This window comes from Haemaphysalis longicornis, unplaced genomic scaffold (genome assembly GCF_048455015.1).
Source record: "Haemaphysalis longicornis isolate Haplotype H1 unplaced genomic scaffold, Haemaphysalis longicornis Haplotype H1 scaffold_6, whole genome shotgun sequence".
Classification (NCBI taxonomy): Eukaryota; Metazoa; Arthropoda; class Arachnida; order Ixodida; family Ixodidae; genus Haemaphysalis; species Haemaphysalis longicornis.
This window is the reverse complement of record NW_027526407.1, coordinates 159,879,539-159,893,321: the sequence shown is the minus strand read 5'-3', so window position 1 is coordinate 159,893,321 and position 13,783 is coordinate 159,879,539. Positions and strand designations below refer to the sequence as shown.

At 48.8% G+C, this 13,783-nt stretch overlaps 1 protein-coding gene across 1 annotated transcript in view; it reads left to right on the top strand.

The window, feature by feature from the left end:
- Window positions 1–5,847, top strand: part of LOC144143340 (amine oxidase [flavin-containing] B-like) — an 84,687-nt gene extending 78,840 nt beyond the window's left edge. The window contains exon 17 of the mRNA XM_077675108.1: window positions 5,652–5,847. Coding sequence (XP_077531234.1) covers window positions 5,652–5,798 — 147 coding nt within the window. The 3' untranslated portion in view covers window positions 5,799–5,847. The remainder of the gene's footprint in view (window positions 1–5,651) is intronic.
- The last annotated feature ends 7,936 nt before the right edge of the window (window positions 5,848–13,783 follow it).

Here is a 13,783-nt window from a genome sequence, read left to right as displayed (position 1 = left end):
CCATTTAGTCGTAACGGCGACGCAAGCCAGCAGTGTTTAATGGAGGTACACGCATAGTGCGCATGCACGTACGCAAAAGCAGGGGGCACCGCTGCAGGCGAGCCTACAGTCTGCCGGACTCACAAACGTTTATGCACGATAGTCGCTGATTGCGTTACATCTTTTTTTTTTTTTGATCGCCTACTGTTGAAACGTCCTTGTCACCAAGTGTATTAGTTTAAACAAGAAGATTTCACTTTAGATTTCACTTAACGCAACCATCGAACGGTGAGCCTACAAGTGGCAGAGCGCGGTCACCGTCCCAGCACTTTTGTGGACGCTGTAAATGTACTTAACGATGTAAAGTTTTTTTTCTAAAGCCAAGGTGATCGACGGAAGAGATAGGACGCGTCGGGCATGGGTTGGAGACCATGTCGCAAAACAATCCGCAGAATACAGCTCATTTTGCTTCTGTCAACACGGGATGCTATGGGACCCCCGCAGCTTCGTACTAGCCGGAAGTACTGCACCGAAGTCGGTTTCGCAGCATCCCCTGGCAGTGCAGGAGCCCTATGGCAGTACGGCGCATCGGACGGCTTCGTGGCCGGCGTCGTGTCTCGCAGCCGGACATCGCCCTGATGCGCCGCTGGCAGAGCTCTTACGCCAAATGCGCGGTCCTTGACAGGACTGCTTTCCGTTGTGCCTCGAATTCGAGGCACACCCTCTCGACACACACCCCGAGGCACACCCCGAGACACACCTCGACGCTCATCCTCTCACCCTCGACATGCGCCTGGCTCTACTGGTTTTTCCAGGAGCCGGAATGCGCCGTTGCAAAGAGGTCTTTTCCGCGGATCATCAGGGCCGAATAAATCGGTACCTCTTCCTACGTCAAGACTACTACAACAGCTCTCATATGAAAGGGGAGTTCAAAAGGGCGTCTTTTTGGCCAATTGGAAGGCGCAAAAAATCGGTGGCTCCGCAATCGTATTAAGTGCATCCAACCGGGTCGAAAATCTGTGTCGACCACAGTATCTCCAAAATCGATGTTTTTAATACATGTAGTGCTATCTGAGATGCCTATGCATTCGGCGGAAAAGCGAGGTGGCCCACAATCGCCTTTTCTTTTTGCACTCTTGCTTAGAGCCTTGATGTCGCAGTGTGCTCCTTTGCAGAAGCATTCGGGGTTTGAATATGCTCGGAACGAAACTCACACTACTGGCGCATGCTAAAGATTGGGCCTTTTTCTGTAGTTATAGACCAAGTGATGATCAAGAATTTTAAATGACAAACACATTCGGGTTAGTTTCTGGTGCTGAAGAGAAACTTTTAAATAGCTCTGGACTTTGGTTCGACTCGTGGTCAACAACACTAACGGCGTATGCCGGCACCCAATGTTCGTGCGTACCACGTAAATATCTTTGCGTTTCGCTGGACTCCTACCGACACAACGCCCGTTATTGGCGGGGAGTACTGAAGCCCTTCGTAGTTACCGCAGTCTTTAGCTGCGTATAACCGGTTGATTTTTGGAAGGGTCCAGACATGTAAAACGTTCTTGGCATCACAATTGCTATATGTAATGCAAATTTTTTATTGCGCTCGGAAACAAAAAAAAATGGTTCCGTCGGGTTTTCGCAACGTTTGTGCGCTCGTGTATACCATTGAACCATGTGCTGGCGGGCTGGCCTTAACCCATCTCTTTGTAGGGCAAATAGTTGTGCGGTTCTTCTTTCAGTAATGCACCCAACCTTTAATTAGAGCCCTGTTGCTCGTTTACATCTAATCTTGTTGCACCATCATCATTCTCGACCAGACTTCGTGAGGGTTTATATATGAAGGGTACACATAAATACTAGGTGTGGTGGTTCGTTTTTCCCCCATTATATGAACACTGCGTGTCGTATCGTATTATATGTCCACTGTGTGTCGTATTAAACAGGCTTTTCCTAGCACCACTGTATAGAAATATTTTCTCTAATTTGTCGTGACCAAATGTGCTCTTATGTGTCCGTATAACGCCGCTTTCTCCCTCAAAAAAACGGTCTTCTTCAAACTGCACTACAAAGCTTCGCGTGTTAATACGTGGCTTCACAACCCGAATACTTTTGTGTCTTCTGTAAACTGGCGCGTGTGCAAGGTTCCGGAAAAAATAGAGCATTGCTTCATACTTTGAATGATGCCATAGTATTTCGGGATGGCCTCCAAAGAATTTTTAAGAATTTTGAAATGACTTCACATGGTGTATGGTATCCCATATCGCCAGCAGGCGATGTCCAATGTGAAAGGTTTTCTTTTCTAATCGCTCTGCACAGTTTATGGAAAACGCAAATCTTGAATAGGCACGCTCAGCCAATGGTTTCTTCGAGATCACACTTTTACCAAATGATCATTATTATTCCAGACGTCTACGACCGAAATGATTCTCGCTCTGAATGGTATCTCATCTTTATTAATTGTTTTAAACGAAGCGCAAATAATTGTTCATTGTTTTTAGTTTTGTTTTTCATCTTGCAATCACCTTATTTGTATGTGTACTTAGTTGTAAATATGTGTTGTAAATATACCTTTTCCTACATTGACGTGTAGTGTAAAATGAAGGAAGCTCACACTAAAGCGAAAGACTTGAAGGTAGCGAAGAGGCACACAACCTTCACGACCATCGCGAATGTTTAAGCCCACTACTGTAGCCAATTTGCCTCTTCTTCCGCTGCCGCACCGGCCTTCACTCCATCATTGTTGCTGTAACTATGAGCCTCTTTCATTTTTATGGAAGTGATAATCATTGGACATCACGTTGGAGGAGCGTACGCTATGACGTGTCTATCTCGTTCCGAGTTCGTGTTGCACGATTACGGCAAACATTGGAGATATTTTTTTGCCCATCTTTGCCGATTCCCCTAAGTGGGTACATTTGGCTTGACAAACATGCGCAGAGGACGCAGGGTGGTCGTCACGAGGCGCGCCTCCACGAGCGGTCGGAATGTTCTTGGTTTTGTAAACTGCCCGGCGGTCACCGCGAGCCCGCGCTCAAGTGCGTACGCCTGGCTATTTCTTGGTATTTCTAACTGCTGAGACAAAACTTTACGACTTGGTAAAAAGCCTCGGAGTTAATAAAAAACATTAAGGCTAAAAAGTTTCAGTGGCCTTGAGATATAGTTCTGGCTGCTGTTGGCGACAGCCTGGGTTCGAGCCCCGGTTGGTCTAATTCTTAATTGTATTATTCCACAGTTTTTTTTTCTAAACCTACCTTTACGTCTTGATTTTGTTCATAATGGTTTATTGGTATGTTTTAGGTCCCATTAGTATCGGGGCTCCGCATATGACCACGTTTAATTACCGTTCTACATGGCGCGAAGAGACATGTCCCTTGAGGCGCTGTGCAGCGAAGCGTCCCAAAGTACTCCTCCCGGCCAGTGCTGCTACACCGTTCATTTTTGATATCCGAACTACGTGCCGTGTACCCGGTTTTGATACTTGCATAGCGAAGATTCACCAGACTTTAGTGGCGTTGAATGCGTTTGAAACTGGCTGCTTCTTGACGTCTTTCGAACTGGTTTTGTGCAAGGAAGCTGCTCCCTGAAACAAATGTCGTCCAATGCCAGCCTTTGTGACTGCCTCCTTGTTAGCTCTGTTGTCTGCGCTTTGCCGGTTGGGAATGCGCCTTCGACCAACTCCTGCTCCGAATGTTTGTTTCTGCAGGAAGGCACAGTTTTCTGTATGACGGACTCCGATGCCTTAAAAAAAAAGTAGCGGAGTGCGTCTTGCCTGCTTATAACAGTACAGCTGTTTAAGCTGTTGGCCGCGCCTTCCGAATGCAGAAACAAATACCAAGAAAATACCCAGTGCACGTCAGCTTGCGCCTCGGGAGGAGCGCCCGGTGTTGTCGAGGCTTGCAAATGTGCAAGCGCCACGTGAAGGCCTTGCAAAAAGTAAAAAAAAGGAAATCTTGACCTGATGTGTCAGTCATGATTTGAGCAAACAGCGTCGCCGACAAAACGACTGTCGCTTGCACCTGACGTGACTCGCTCCACGCTGCTAGGGGCGACCGCCTGCACAGGAGCCCTCGGGAGAGTGCCGCCCTATATGAATGAACGTTTTTTCCTCGCTCCGCTCCTCCTCCTCTTCATAACACTCGATAGCGACACGACAGCGGTGGCAGAGGGGTCTCTGACTCTCGGCCGAGCACATGGGGATGGGGCGAGGAAAGAAGATCCAGACGCTCGAAGAAGTGTTGGGTTATCAGGAAGTGCGCCGTGTTGCCATGCGACAAAGCAATCACCCCGAAAAACGAGAAGTTATAGTAGTGCAGGTCTTCAATGGCGAGGGGGAGCTTTACGAAGATTTCGCGGCGGGGTACAATAGGCACTGTACAAATTCAGCACCTCATACTTTACTTTGCGCTTGATTTGGTCGTCTATTGACGAGTGCAATATCTATACATGGGGTATATATTTCTGAGTGAGTTATTTGGCGGTGGTCGAGTTAAGCTTTGTCAGACGCACACAGCTCTGCTGTGACATCAAACTTGTAGGGTCTCGAAAGCTGGCTTTGATTTTTGCTTGCAGATGTGGGACACTCCATCAGGGTGTTTTACGTTTTTCAAAAAAAGTTGAAATTTATTACCCGAATACTTGCTAGTCTAAGCAGTTTCAAGTTGGGAGAAAGCTCCGATGCGGTAGCATTCAAATCGGGATCCCAGAAAAATCAAAAGAGAAATTGTAAGTGGAACTAGAGGGTCAAAATCGTCAAGGAAAACTATTTTGCGGTGCTTCCGCCCCTTTCTCCAAATAGATGTGCTTTCATTTCTGTAAAGAAATTTCATTGATGCTACCCTACATACTCGTGTTCCTACGTAACTGTAGTTTATTTCTTATACGCGGCCAATGTTTTATGCTTAAAAAAAATTTAAATGCAAATATTTATATCGCTACTGCTCAGCGCGGTGTCTCAATCATCTCGACCTTCTTTTTTTTGTACTGCTCGGCAGCGAGCTACATAATTTTTTTTCCTTTCCTACTCCACAGACCACGAAGGTGCCATGACGTGCCATGATATACCTTCCGCAGAACTAGGCACTGTCAATTATTTTCACTATGTTCGATGCCCGAAGGAGTTAATTGTCGACCTTGCACTGAGCGCACGGCAGGGGCCAGCGCTTGAAGCCCTGCCAGCGCTCTTCGTCTTCTTGTGATTGCGGAACACAAAAGCTGCTGCGGACTTAGGAACGTTTTAATTTCAAGAAGTGGTGTGTGGTTCCAAATATTTACTATATCTCGTTGTCTAAACACGCTGTAGTAGAAAATTGATCATGAGTCGTCCAATCGACAATACGTTTAAAAAGCAAGAAATACCGATCTAACTACGCCTAAGCATTCGTAAATAATGATTAGTGTTCCAAGCAATCAACTATCTCCCTCGTCCCGCGGTGGGCATTTCTTCATTTTCTCTACACAAACCTACCAAATACTGCGCCCAGAAGGTCAGGAATGCTGTCCCCACCACACCGCACCAAGGCATTGCAGTGTCTCGGTGTCGTGTGGTGGTCACAGCATTCCCGGTCCCTAATTAGCCTTCACTGCCGCACTGCACGTGCCCAATGATATGTGAAACCTCCTCTGAACGTACTGTTTACTTTGTGTTAAAGATCGTAATTTTTGCCTTTGGATGTGCAGGGCGTAAAGGCGGAGCCATTCCAGCTGTCGTACTTGGAGCGTAACCCTCCCCACGTGCTGTTGGTCGCAACCGTCGGCGTCGTGGCTCTATCCTGCGTGATAGGCGGCGTGGCCTACGGCATACCGAAGCTCGGCCTTTTTGGCTAGGATGTGCCTCAAGTTCGCGACGTCGAGCCATGCAGGCATCGCTGTCACCACTAGCAATGATGTGAGTTTTAAATAAAGCCTACTTCTTTCGAATACGATAAAATACCTGAGCATGCTGTCTCCTGATTGCTCAACATTATCATCCCCTTATCACCGCCTCCACAATATCGCCATTATCACCACCCACATGCTTCCCTTCACCACCAACACACACACACACACACACACACACACACACACACACCTCCTCATAGAGCTAAACGATACCTCAGCTTCAACAACAACTTCCATAGCCAACGCAATAAAAGCACTTAGAAACTCAATGCTATTGCTTTCTCTCCCCTTCTCCTACTGTGGAACGTCTTGAAGCAGAGAGAGCGCTTGCGACACTACGATTTTCGACACAAAATTTCCTCGGCGCGGTCCAGTCTGCTTACGTGCTTTTAAGGCGAAAGCCTGGTGAGATGTATTAGCAACTTCTTTTAAATGCAGAGCATTTCTTAGCCTCGCCTGTTCCTGCGTCGGACGGTGTCAACAGTTCCGCGTCCGCAGCAGGTGCGCCTCTCTTTCCCTCCTCTCTCTCAACAGCAGCTGGCGCGCGCATGCGTCGTAGTCAGCCCGTTCCCTCCGTCGCGGTCTCGGCGTAACAGGTGTGTGATAGCAGCGCGGTGGGGCGTGGAAGGGCGCGCGCTGCTTGCGCATGCGCGCTCTCCCCCCCGTACTGCTCTCCCTCTACTGCGCGCGCTGCAAATATAAAGCGGCTAGCGGTCGCTCGTGCTTCAGTCACTGCGTTGCTCCTTCCTTCCTTGGTTGACGCTCGTACCCACGTTTACTCGTGTCTGCTACTCCAGCATCACGTAAGAAGCGATGGAAGCAACACTGCCTTCAATCAGTACTGAGGCCCCAATGCTCTGCATTTACTCGTGTTCCCCTCGTGGGAAGGCGCGGGAATTTTTTTAATTTATATTACATGCGCCTTTTTCCTCGCTTTCGTTTCCTTTTCTTTTGCCACGGATTACTTTGAACGGATTTTTTTTTTCTTGTTGCGTGTTTGCGTCAGTTTCTTCTCTTTCATTTGTTCGTTTTAGTGTGCAAGCAGACTAGAACATGCCATAGCCTCCGTAGAATCGGGGTTTTGCGAGGGTGGTGTGCACCTGTCCTACTCTCGTGACATCACGTTCAGGCTTCACGCTGCACGCACTATTCTACAAGTGTTACTGTTAGAATCCACAGTGCTACGAATTTTGCGAACCGGGCACGTTAGTTCCACAAAGGTCCGAATTCCGGGCCCATCCCCCAAGTGGCCATGTGTTACGAAGGAATAGCAACAAGGAAAAGAATTTTTCAGGGTTGTTTGTTTTATTTCATTTTGCTGTTAACCGTTCTTGTTGTACTCAGTAGTTTTTTTTTTTTCTTAGAGTTCAATCCCCCGCAACCCTCTCTTCCTTCGCGCCCTTCCCACTCCCGCTTACCCTCCCTCTGGCGTCACACGGTTGCTTCAATTCTTAGCTGTCCCTTTTACTCGCTTTCCATGTTCTGCTTTCTACCACACGATGGTGACGCCGAACAAAGCCCGTTGAAAGGTGTTAAGATCGCCTCTCACAATAGGCACGCGGCGTTCGTTGTTTTGTAGAGAGGATAATTAAAAGATGCAACACGCCACCAAGCTATCGGGGTATTCGCCGTCACAACCTCGACAACGTCAAAGAGGAAGGCAGGATTATCTCCAATCCAGACACGGGGATATGCGCCAAAGACGTGCCAGGGGAAGGAGATGAACACCATAAGGTGCATGCGCAAGAAACGAGCTGGGCTATCTCAACGGTCGGAGCTGCGTTCCTATCGGCTTCACCCCTGCGAATACACCACGTCAACCGACTATCGGTGCGTCGACTGTCTCCTTGACAGCATATGTTATTCGGATAAGCTATCCTGTCAGTAACGTTTCCACAAAAAATTCACGCTACGCAACCCCGCGAGGAAGACCGTCCGCCGCGCTGATGATAAACAAAACACGGTCATGCAACGCTTCGCTCGGAACTGCTTTGCGAGCAGACGATAACTGAAGCACACGCTCCGGCTGCAGACGGATAGACGTGCGGTAGAAACCTGCGGAAGCCGTGTCCGCCAAACCATCTAAAAGAAAGGCAACGTCTTCAAAACACGTCTCCACTGATTATATTGCGCACACACCCGCTGACAGTCGACTGGTGACGGTTGATGGTGCGGTCGCCACCAAGGCTTCTGTAAAAGCTGCCCGCCGCGTAAAATCGCAGCGCAGACTACACTTGCTCCCTGGCGGTCATGGAGCTAAATCCGCCTTTAAATCATCGCAAACGGAGGTCTGTCGCCAAACGACTGCACAATTAATGCAAAGCACTTTTCGACAAAGAAACAGGCTCGAAATTCCTATTTCGTTTAAAATACCCGTCGGGCCAAAAATGTGCGTGCTACGGAGACCATAAATATAAACCACTCCGGAGCAGCGGCTACCGTGGGCGTCCCGAGTTTAACTCGGCCGTGCAAAATCATACCAGAGTTTCCTCCGAGTTCTAATGTTAGTCAAACACATCCAGCCCCTTCAGGGGCACGGCGTAACAATCGGAGCCACACCCACACATGGCGTCCGCTTTGTGGGGGCGTAGCGTTGTAGCCACTAAGTCGGTACTTGATGCCCCTAGCAGCGAAAAGAACTTAGAACAAAACAAAAATGAAGTCCTCAGGCCACCATCAGGTAGCGGTGTCACAGTCACGAGGGTGTTCGATCTGAACTGGAGTACAAGCCGACAGTAGAGGCAAAAATTACACGATTTTTCCATGGGAGCCTTCTTCATACACCGCGACAACATAGTCGATAACTAATGACAACTTCAGCGCCTAAAACGCACTCGCCAATTCTCAAACACGCTCTGATAAGCGCCCGCCGTGCACACTAAAGCAAGCCGTAAACCAAAGCCATATTTGATAGTTGGGAGCAGGGCGCGTTCCATTCGCTGCAGTGGACCCGCTTGATTACGTGGTTTGCACCTGCGCAGAGCTGCACTGGGACTGCCCTCAGGTCGCGTTGCAAACATAATTCAGTGGAAGAACAGAACACCGAGAAAAACGGACCGCCCCTTACCGGGCGTGGCTAACAGCCACGCTGGGGATTTCAGAGTAGCAGTGGGGTTATCTAGTTTATGCTCGGGAATGAGCATTGCAGAGCGATTTCAGATGGTGCTGCATGCGGAACATAGCAGGCGCCGTAATCTGTCAACGTAAGCGGCCCCAACGCAACGCGCTGAGTATGCCAGGCGTGCTGCGCACGATCCCGGCGGTTTCGCTCGAGATGTATCGAATGCTCCACTATCTCTACTTTCATAGCCTCAGCAGCTGGAAACTCTGGAGTAGGCGAAACTCGGGCCTTCTGGAATAGCCCCCAGGTGGTTACTCTACCAGTTCTATGGGACCAAATAGCTTGTCATCACTGGTTTAGGCGACAAAGCAGAGTGTGAAAGGCTCTTTGACCCAAGTGACACAGGGTGGTGTACGTAACTCCGCCTGGTGCTGGAATAGATCCACTTTGGCACACAGCTAGCGCCGCGTCGAGCTATCCCATTGAAAACTCGACGTCCATGCGGGAGTTTCCCGATGCAGGGATGATGCGTATATCCGCCTGACTAGACGAAGCTGGGCAATTGGTTTTTGTTATGCAACGCTCCTCCGCTACGTAAACGTCTCAGCGTTTCTGATAAAGGGCTAAAGCACTAAAATGCCAACGTTGCTGCGTCGCTGTTCTAATGCGTTTCAGATTTGAGATGGGCGTTCCCGGGAATCATATTTCTCGCAAAACGTTTTCTTTCGGACTTAGCCGCTAAGACAACTCTACCATATATGCAGTACAGCTCCCCCGGTCATCCTTCTTTACAGAGTCGCAAGGCGCCAAATTTTTGTCGGGCTCTGCCAGCACAGCGACTGATACGAGAGCAAAGAACGATAGAGCGGAAGAGCTCCTAGAGAGGAGACAGCTGCCTTCGAGAGTGAGGAGACATACATTCCTAACGCTCCATGTTGCGACGGAGACAAGTTGGAGACACGTTGCTCTGACCAGTTACGGTCTGCCCTTGAATAAAGACATAAAAAAAAACAAGTCAAAACTTAGTTGGCCACCTGTTATGCCTCGACGGGTTGACTGCCACCACATCTTGTAGGCGTTGTAGAGTGGATTCTGCAGTCAGTACGTGCGGCAGATGGAGAAGGAAGAGAAATTCTGGAGACTGAATGCCAATATTGGTGCGCAACAGAAGAGCAAGTGGCGCCCAATGACTTCTGAGTCAAGGAAAACTGACCACGAAGACGATTATGCCAGTAAACACAGTTGGCCTATTGTACGACGGACGTGCGAAAAACGCCGCCGCGTCACCGACCGTGTCACCGCGCGTACGCGGCGATGACTTGTGTTGGCTGCGGGAGTCTAAAATTTGTGAGCGAATGACTAAAGAATGGCCTCATACCAGAGAGCACGTATACATGTACCTAAGAGACCTCGGTATATATATCGCCAAGTTGGCACTGGTTAGCGCGAATGTCGAGCTTGGTCGTGTTGTGGGGACGCCATTGGCTTCCAAAAATCTAAAGGACCCAACACTTAAAACAACCATGATGTATTCGTGGTTGCGGCTGTGAAGAACCAGCAAATGGGCTGCAATCGTCGACTTTAACCAGCGTCAGGTTTGTGAAGGTGGTGCACAGCTTCACTACCTTCGCTAACGCGTTAGTGGGAGGTTCCTTTTTGTAAGGTAATCCCAATCGGGTGTTTATATAGTTAGCTGTGTGGGTAGTGCGTGCGTGCAAGAAGAGACACTGCACGTCGACCCTATCAAGCTTCGCGAGCCGAGGGTTATTTTATTCCTTCAAACTGTGCCAAAACTTCGCGAATTCTTTATTGATTTGTGCATTTCATGGGTTATTTAACTCCGGCTTTCCGGAGGCAATGTAAATTTCCACTCTCTAATCCGCTCAAGGCAGTTGGAGCATCCCCTCTTTCACTCCGAGAATGGCGCTTTCGGTTTTGCCTCGCAACCTAAGTAATTACTGACCGCAAAACAAATAAAACGTAAGTCGACGGTAGTAAGCGATAGTGAACTGACTGGCGTTGGTTTTAGCAACATCCAGGCTGTTGTCAAACCCACTTGAAAATTGCCGCTGGTAGGCCCCACCACACACTCCACAACGACCAATCATCGTGACCAAATATGCATATTTGGCTAAAGATGAAGCCCAGCCTGAAATTAGATGAACATAGAGTATCCGCGGTATAACAACAGCGCAAAGCGTGCGTCTGCGCTCTTGTCACCCCGCAGGTAGTACTTTTTGTTCTAATCTCCTCCCAGGCCTCGTCGTTCGCCCAATTTGCGCTGTTCGTGTTGAGACGGTACAAGAGGGCGGATAGCTGCTCTGGAATAAAAAACGAACTTCGGTGGAAACTGCTTTCCTCGAGCCGACAAAAACTGCGGTCAAGGTTATTTGAGATATTTCATGTCTGATATATCATAGCATATAATACCCGATACCATATCATTTATTGTATCACAAGAATAAGAAAGCAGAATAATTTAAGGAACCTCATTACCCTTCATATTCTGACACCCCCCGCGTTGGCTCACTGGCTAAGGCGTTGTGCTGCTCAACACGAGGACGCGGGTTCGGTTCCCGCCTGCGGCGTCCGCTTTTCTGATGTAGGCGAACAGCCAAAACGCCCGTATGTACGAGATTTCGATTGATTGATTGATTGTAGGGTTTAACGCGCCAACGCAACGGAGGCGATGAGGCGCGCCGTAGTGGAGGGCTCCGGATTAATTTTGACCACCTGGGGATCTTTATCGTGCGCCGAAATCTCGAACACACGGGCGTTTTTGCTTTTCGCCTCCATCAGAAAAGTGGCCGCCGCGGCCGGGAATCGAACCCGCGACCTCGTGCTCAGCAGCGCAACGCCTTAGCCACTGAGCCACCCCGGCGGGGTGTGTACGAGATTTTGGTGCACGTAAAAAAGACCTTGAAACAGTTTTTCAACTTTTTTGAAATCTCACATGCTTGCAGAAAGTAGCCACCCAACACACACAGTACTTAGATTAAGGGGTCACAAAGTACCCGAGCCAAAGATTACTTCGCTATGCCCATAGATAACTTCCAAACTCGCTGAAAATATTTTTCCTTCTTTGCCGGTCTTGACGTTCTTCAACGGTTTCAATTATGTTACTACGGAGATGTGCCGGCTGTTGGCTGGGTTTCCTTCAGTTGCAGCAATGAACGTATTTCGATAGCAACATAAAAAAAGGCCACAATGGCAAAGCAGAAATGGAATGCGTATCGGGTTCGACGAGCAAACCACGCAGTGCTGATACGCACTGGCGATAACTAGCTTTTGTAGTGGTTCCAGACGCGAAGTAAAGAGTGAAAGCGCTTATCGAAAGTGTTGCAGGGTCCCCTGAAAGATCCCCAGATGATCAAAATTATTCCGGAGCCCTCCACTACGGCGCGCCTCATCGCCTCGGTTGCGTGTGCGCTTTAAACCCTACAATCTATCAATCTTAATATCCTGATGGGACCAAAGACGACGAAGTTGTCTTGAGGGAAAAACAAGAATATTGAAGAGAACTTGATTGATTGATTGATTGTAGGGTTTAACGCGAAGGCGTAACGCAGGTGATGAGACGCGCCGTAGTGGAGGGCTCCGGATTAATTTTGACCACATGGGGATCTTTAACGCGCGCCGAAATCTCGTGCCCTCAGGCGTTTTTGTTTTTCGCCTCCATCAGAAAAGCGGCCGCAATCAGAATCGAACCCGCGACCTCGTGCTCAGCAGCACATATTGAAGCGAACTTGGGCTTCCCTAACAACTAAAAGAATACACAGGCGGCGAAGCAGCAGTCAACAATGTTACGTGCGCAGGCGAGTGTCGCCGAATCGAATGCTGCCGCGGCAGACGGGCGAGTATTTATCTTTCAGCACAACCGTTTCTCAAAACGTCGAGTACTACGAGAACACCGGGAATCAAAGAGGATTATTTTAGGCTGATGATGTCAGGGCCAAATACCCGCCCCACCAAAATAAGATAGCTCGTGCGGCATTCAAAAGAAAGCAAAATGTGCTCTGCTTTCGTTTGAATGGCCCACAGGCTATCACAGGCTATTTCTACCACCGGGCGCCGCAGGGCACCGCGGGATGGTAAAAATAACACAAGTATCTAAACACATTGCATGATTCAAGGCAATATACAAACTGGTCAGGTTTTTAAAATAAGGGTATTGTTAACCAGGGTGGACCTATTAGGTAAATCGTTCCTGTTATAATCATTAACGTGAAAGTAGTTGTATCTGTTCCGGCGTCCGGCAGTAAGCACGCAGCGTTGAAAGAAGAACGTTTATTTGTGGTAGCGGGCCGGTATATATAGCGTGAGGCAGCTGCATTATCACAGCCAAGCGGTACCGAAACAGTGATAGGCGAAAGGCAGATACAAAAGGCGCATGCGCAGTTAACACGATACATCTCCCTCCGTATGACAGAACTTTGACAGAAATATACACGTGACTTGGTTGAAGTTCTCGTCGTAACCAAGGCGGCTGGGTTTTCGCCTTTGCCGGGTGGACTTCCTTGGTTGGTGTTCTAGCGTTGGGGTTGACGTCGTCGACTCCGGTGAACTTCTTGTTGACGCAGGTTGTACCGTTGACGGCGACCATAAATTTTCCTGGAACATGTCTTCGTCGGGGGATGAGTCTTCCGCTTCGTCCCTCTGGAAAGATTCACGTGTGGCGAGAAGGTGTTGCCGGTTCCGTCGAAGCACCCGACTGTCTTCTGTAAAGACGCGATAAGACCTCGGCGCCACCTTATCCAAAACACGAGCCTTGCGATCCCATGTATCCCCACGAACTCTTACGACTGCATCTTTGTTGAGTTCTGGCAGAGGTTTCCCTCTCGACGACTTGGGTTGGCACGACTGACGCCTG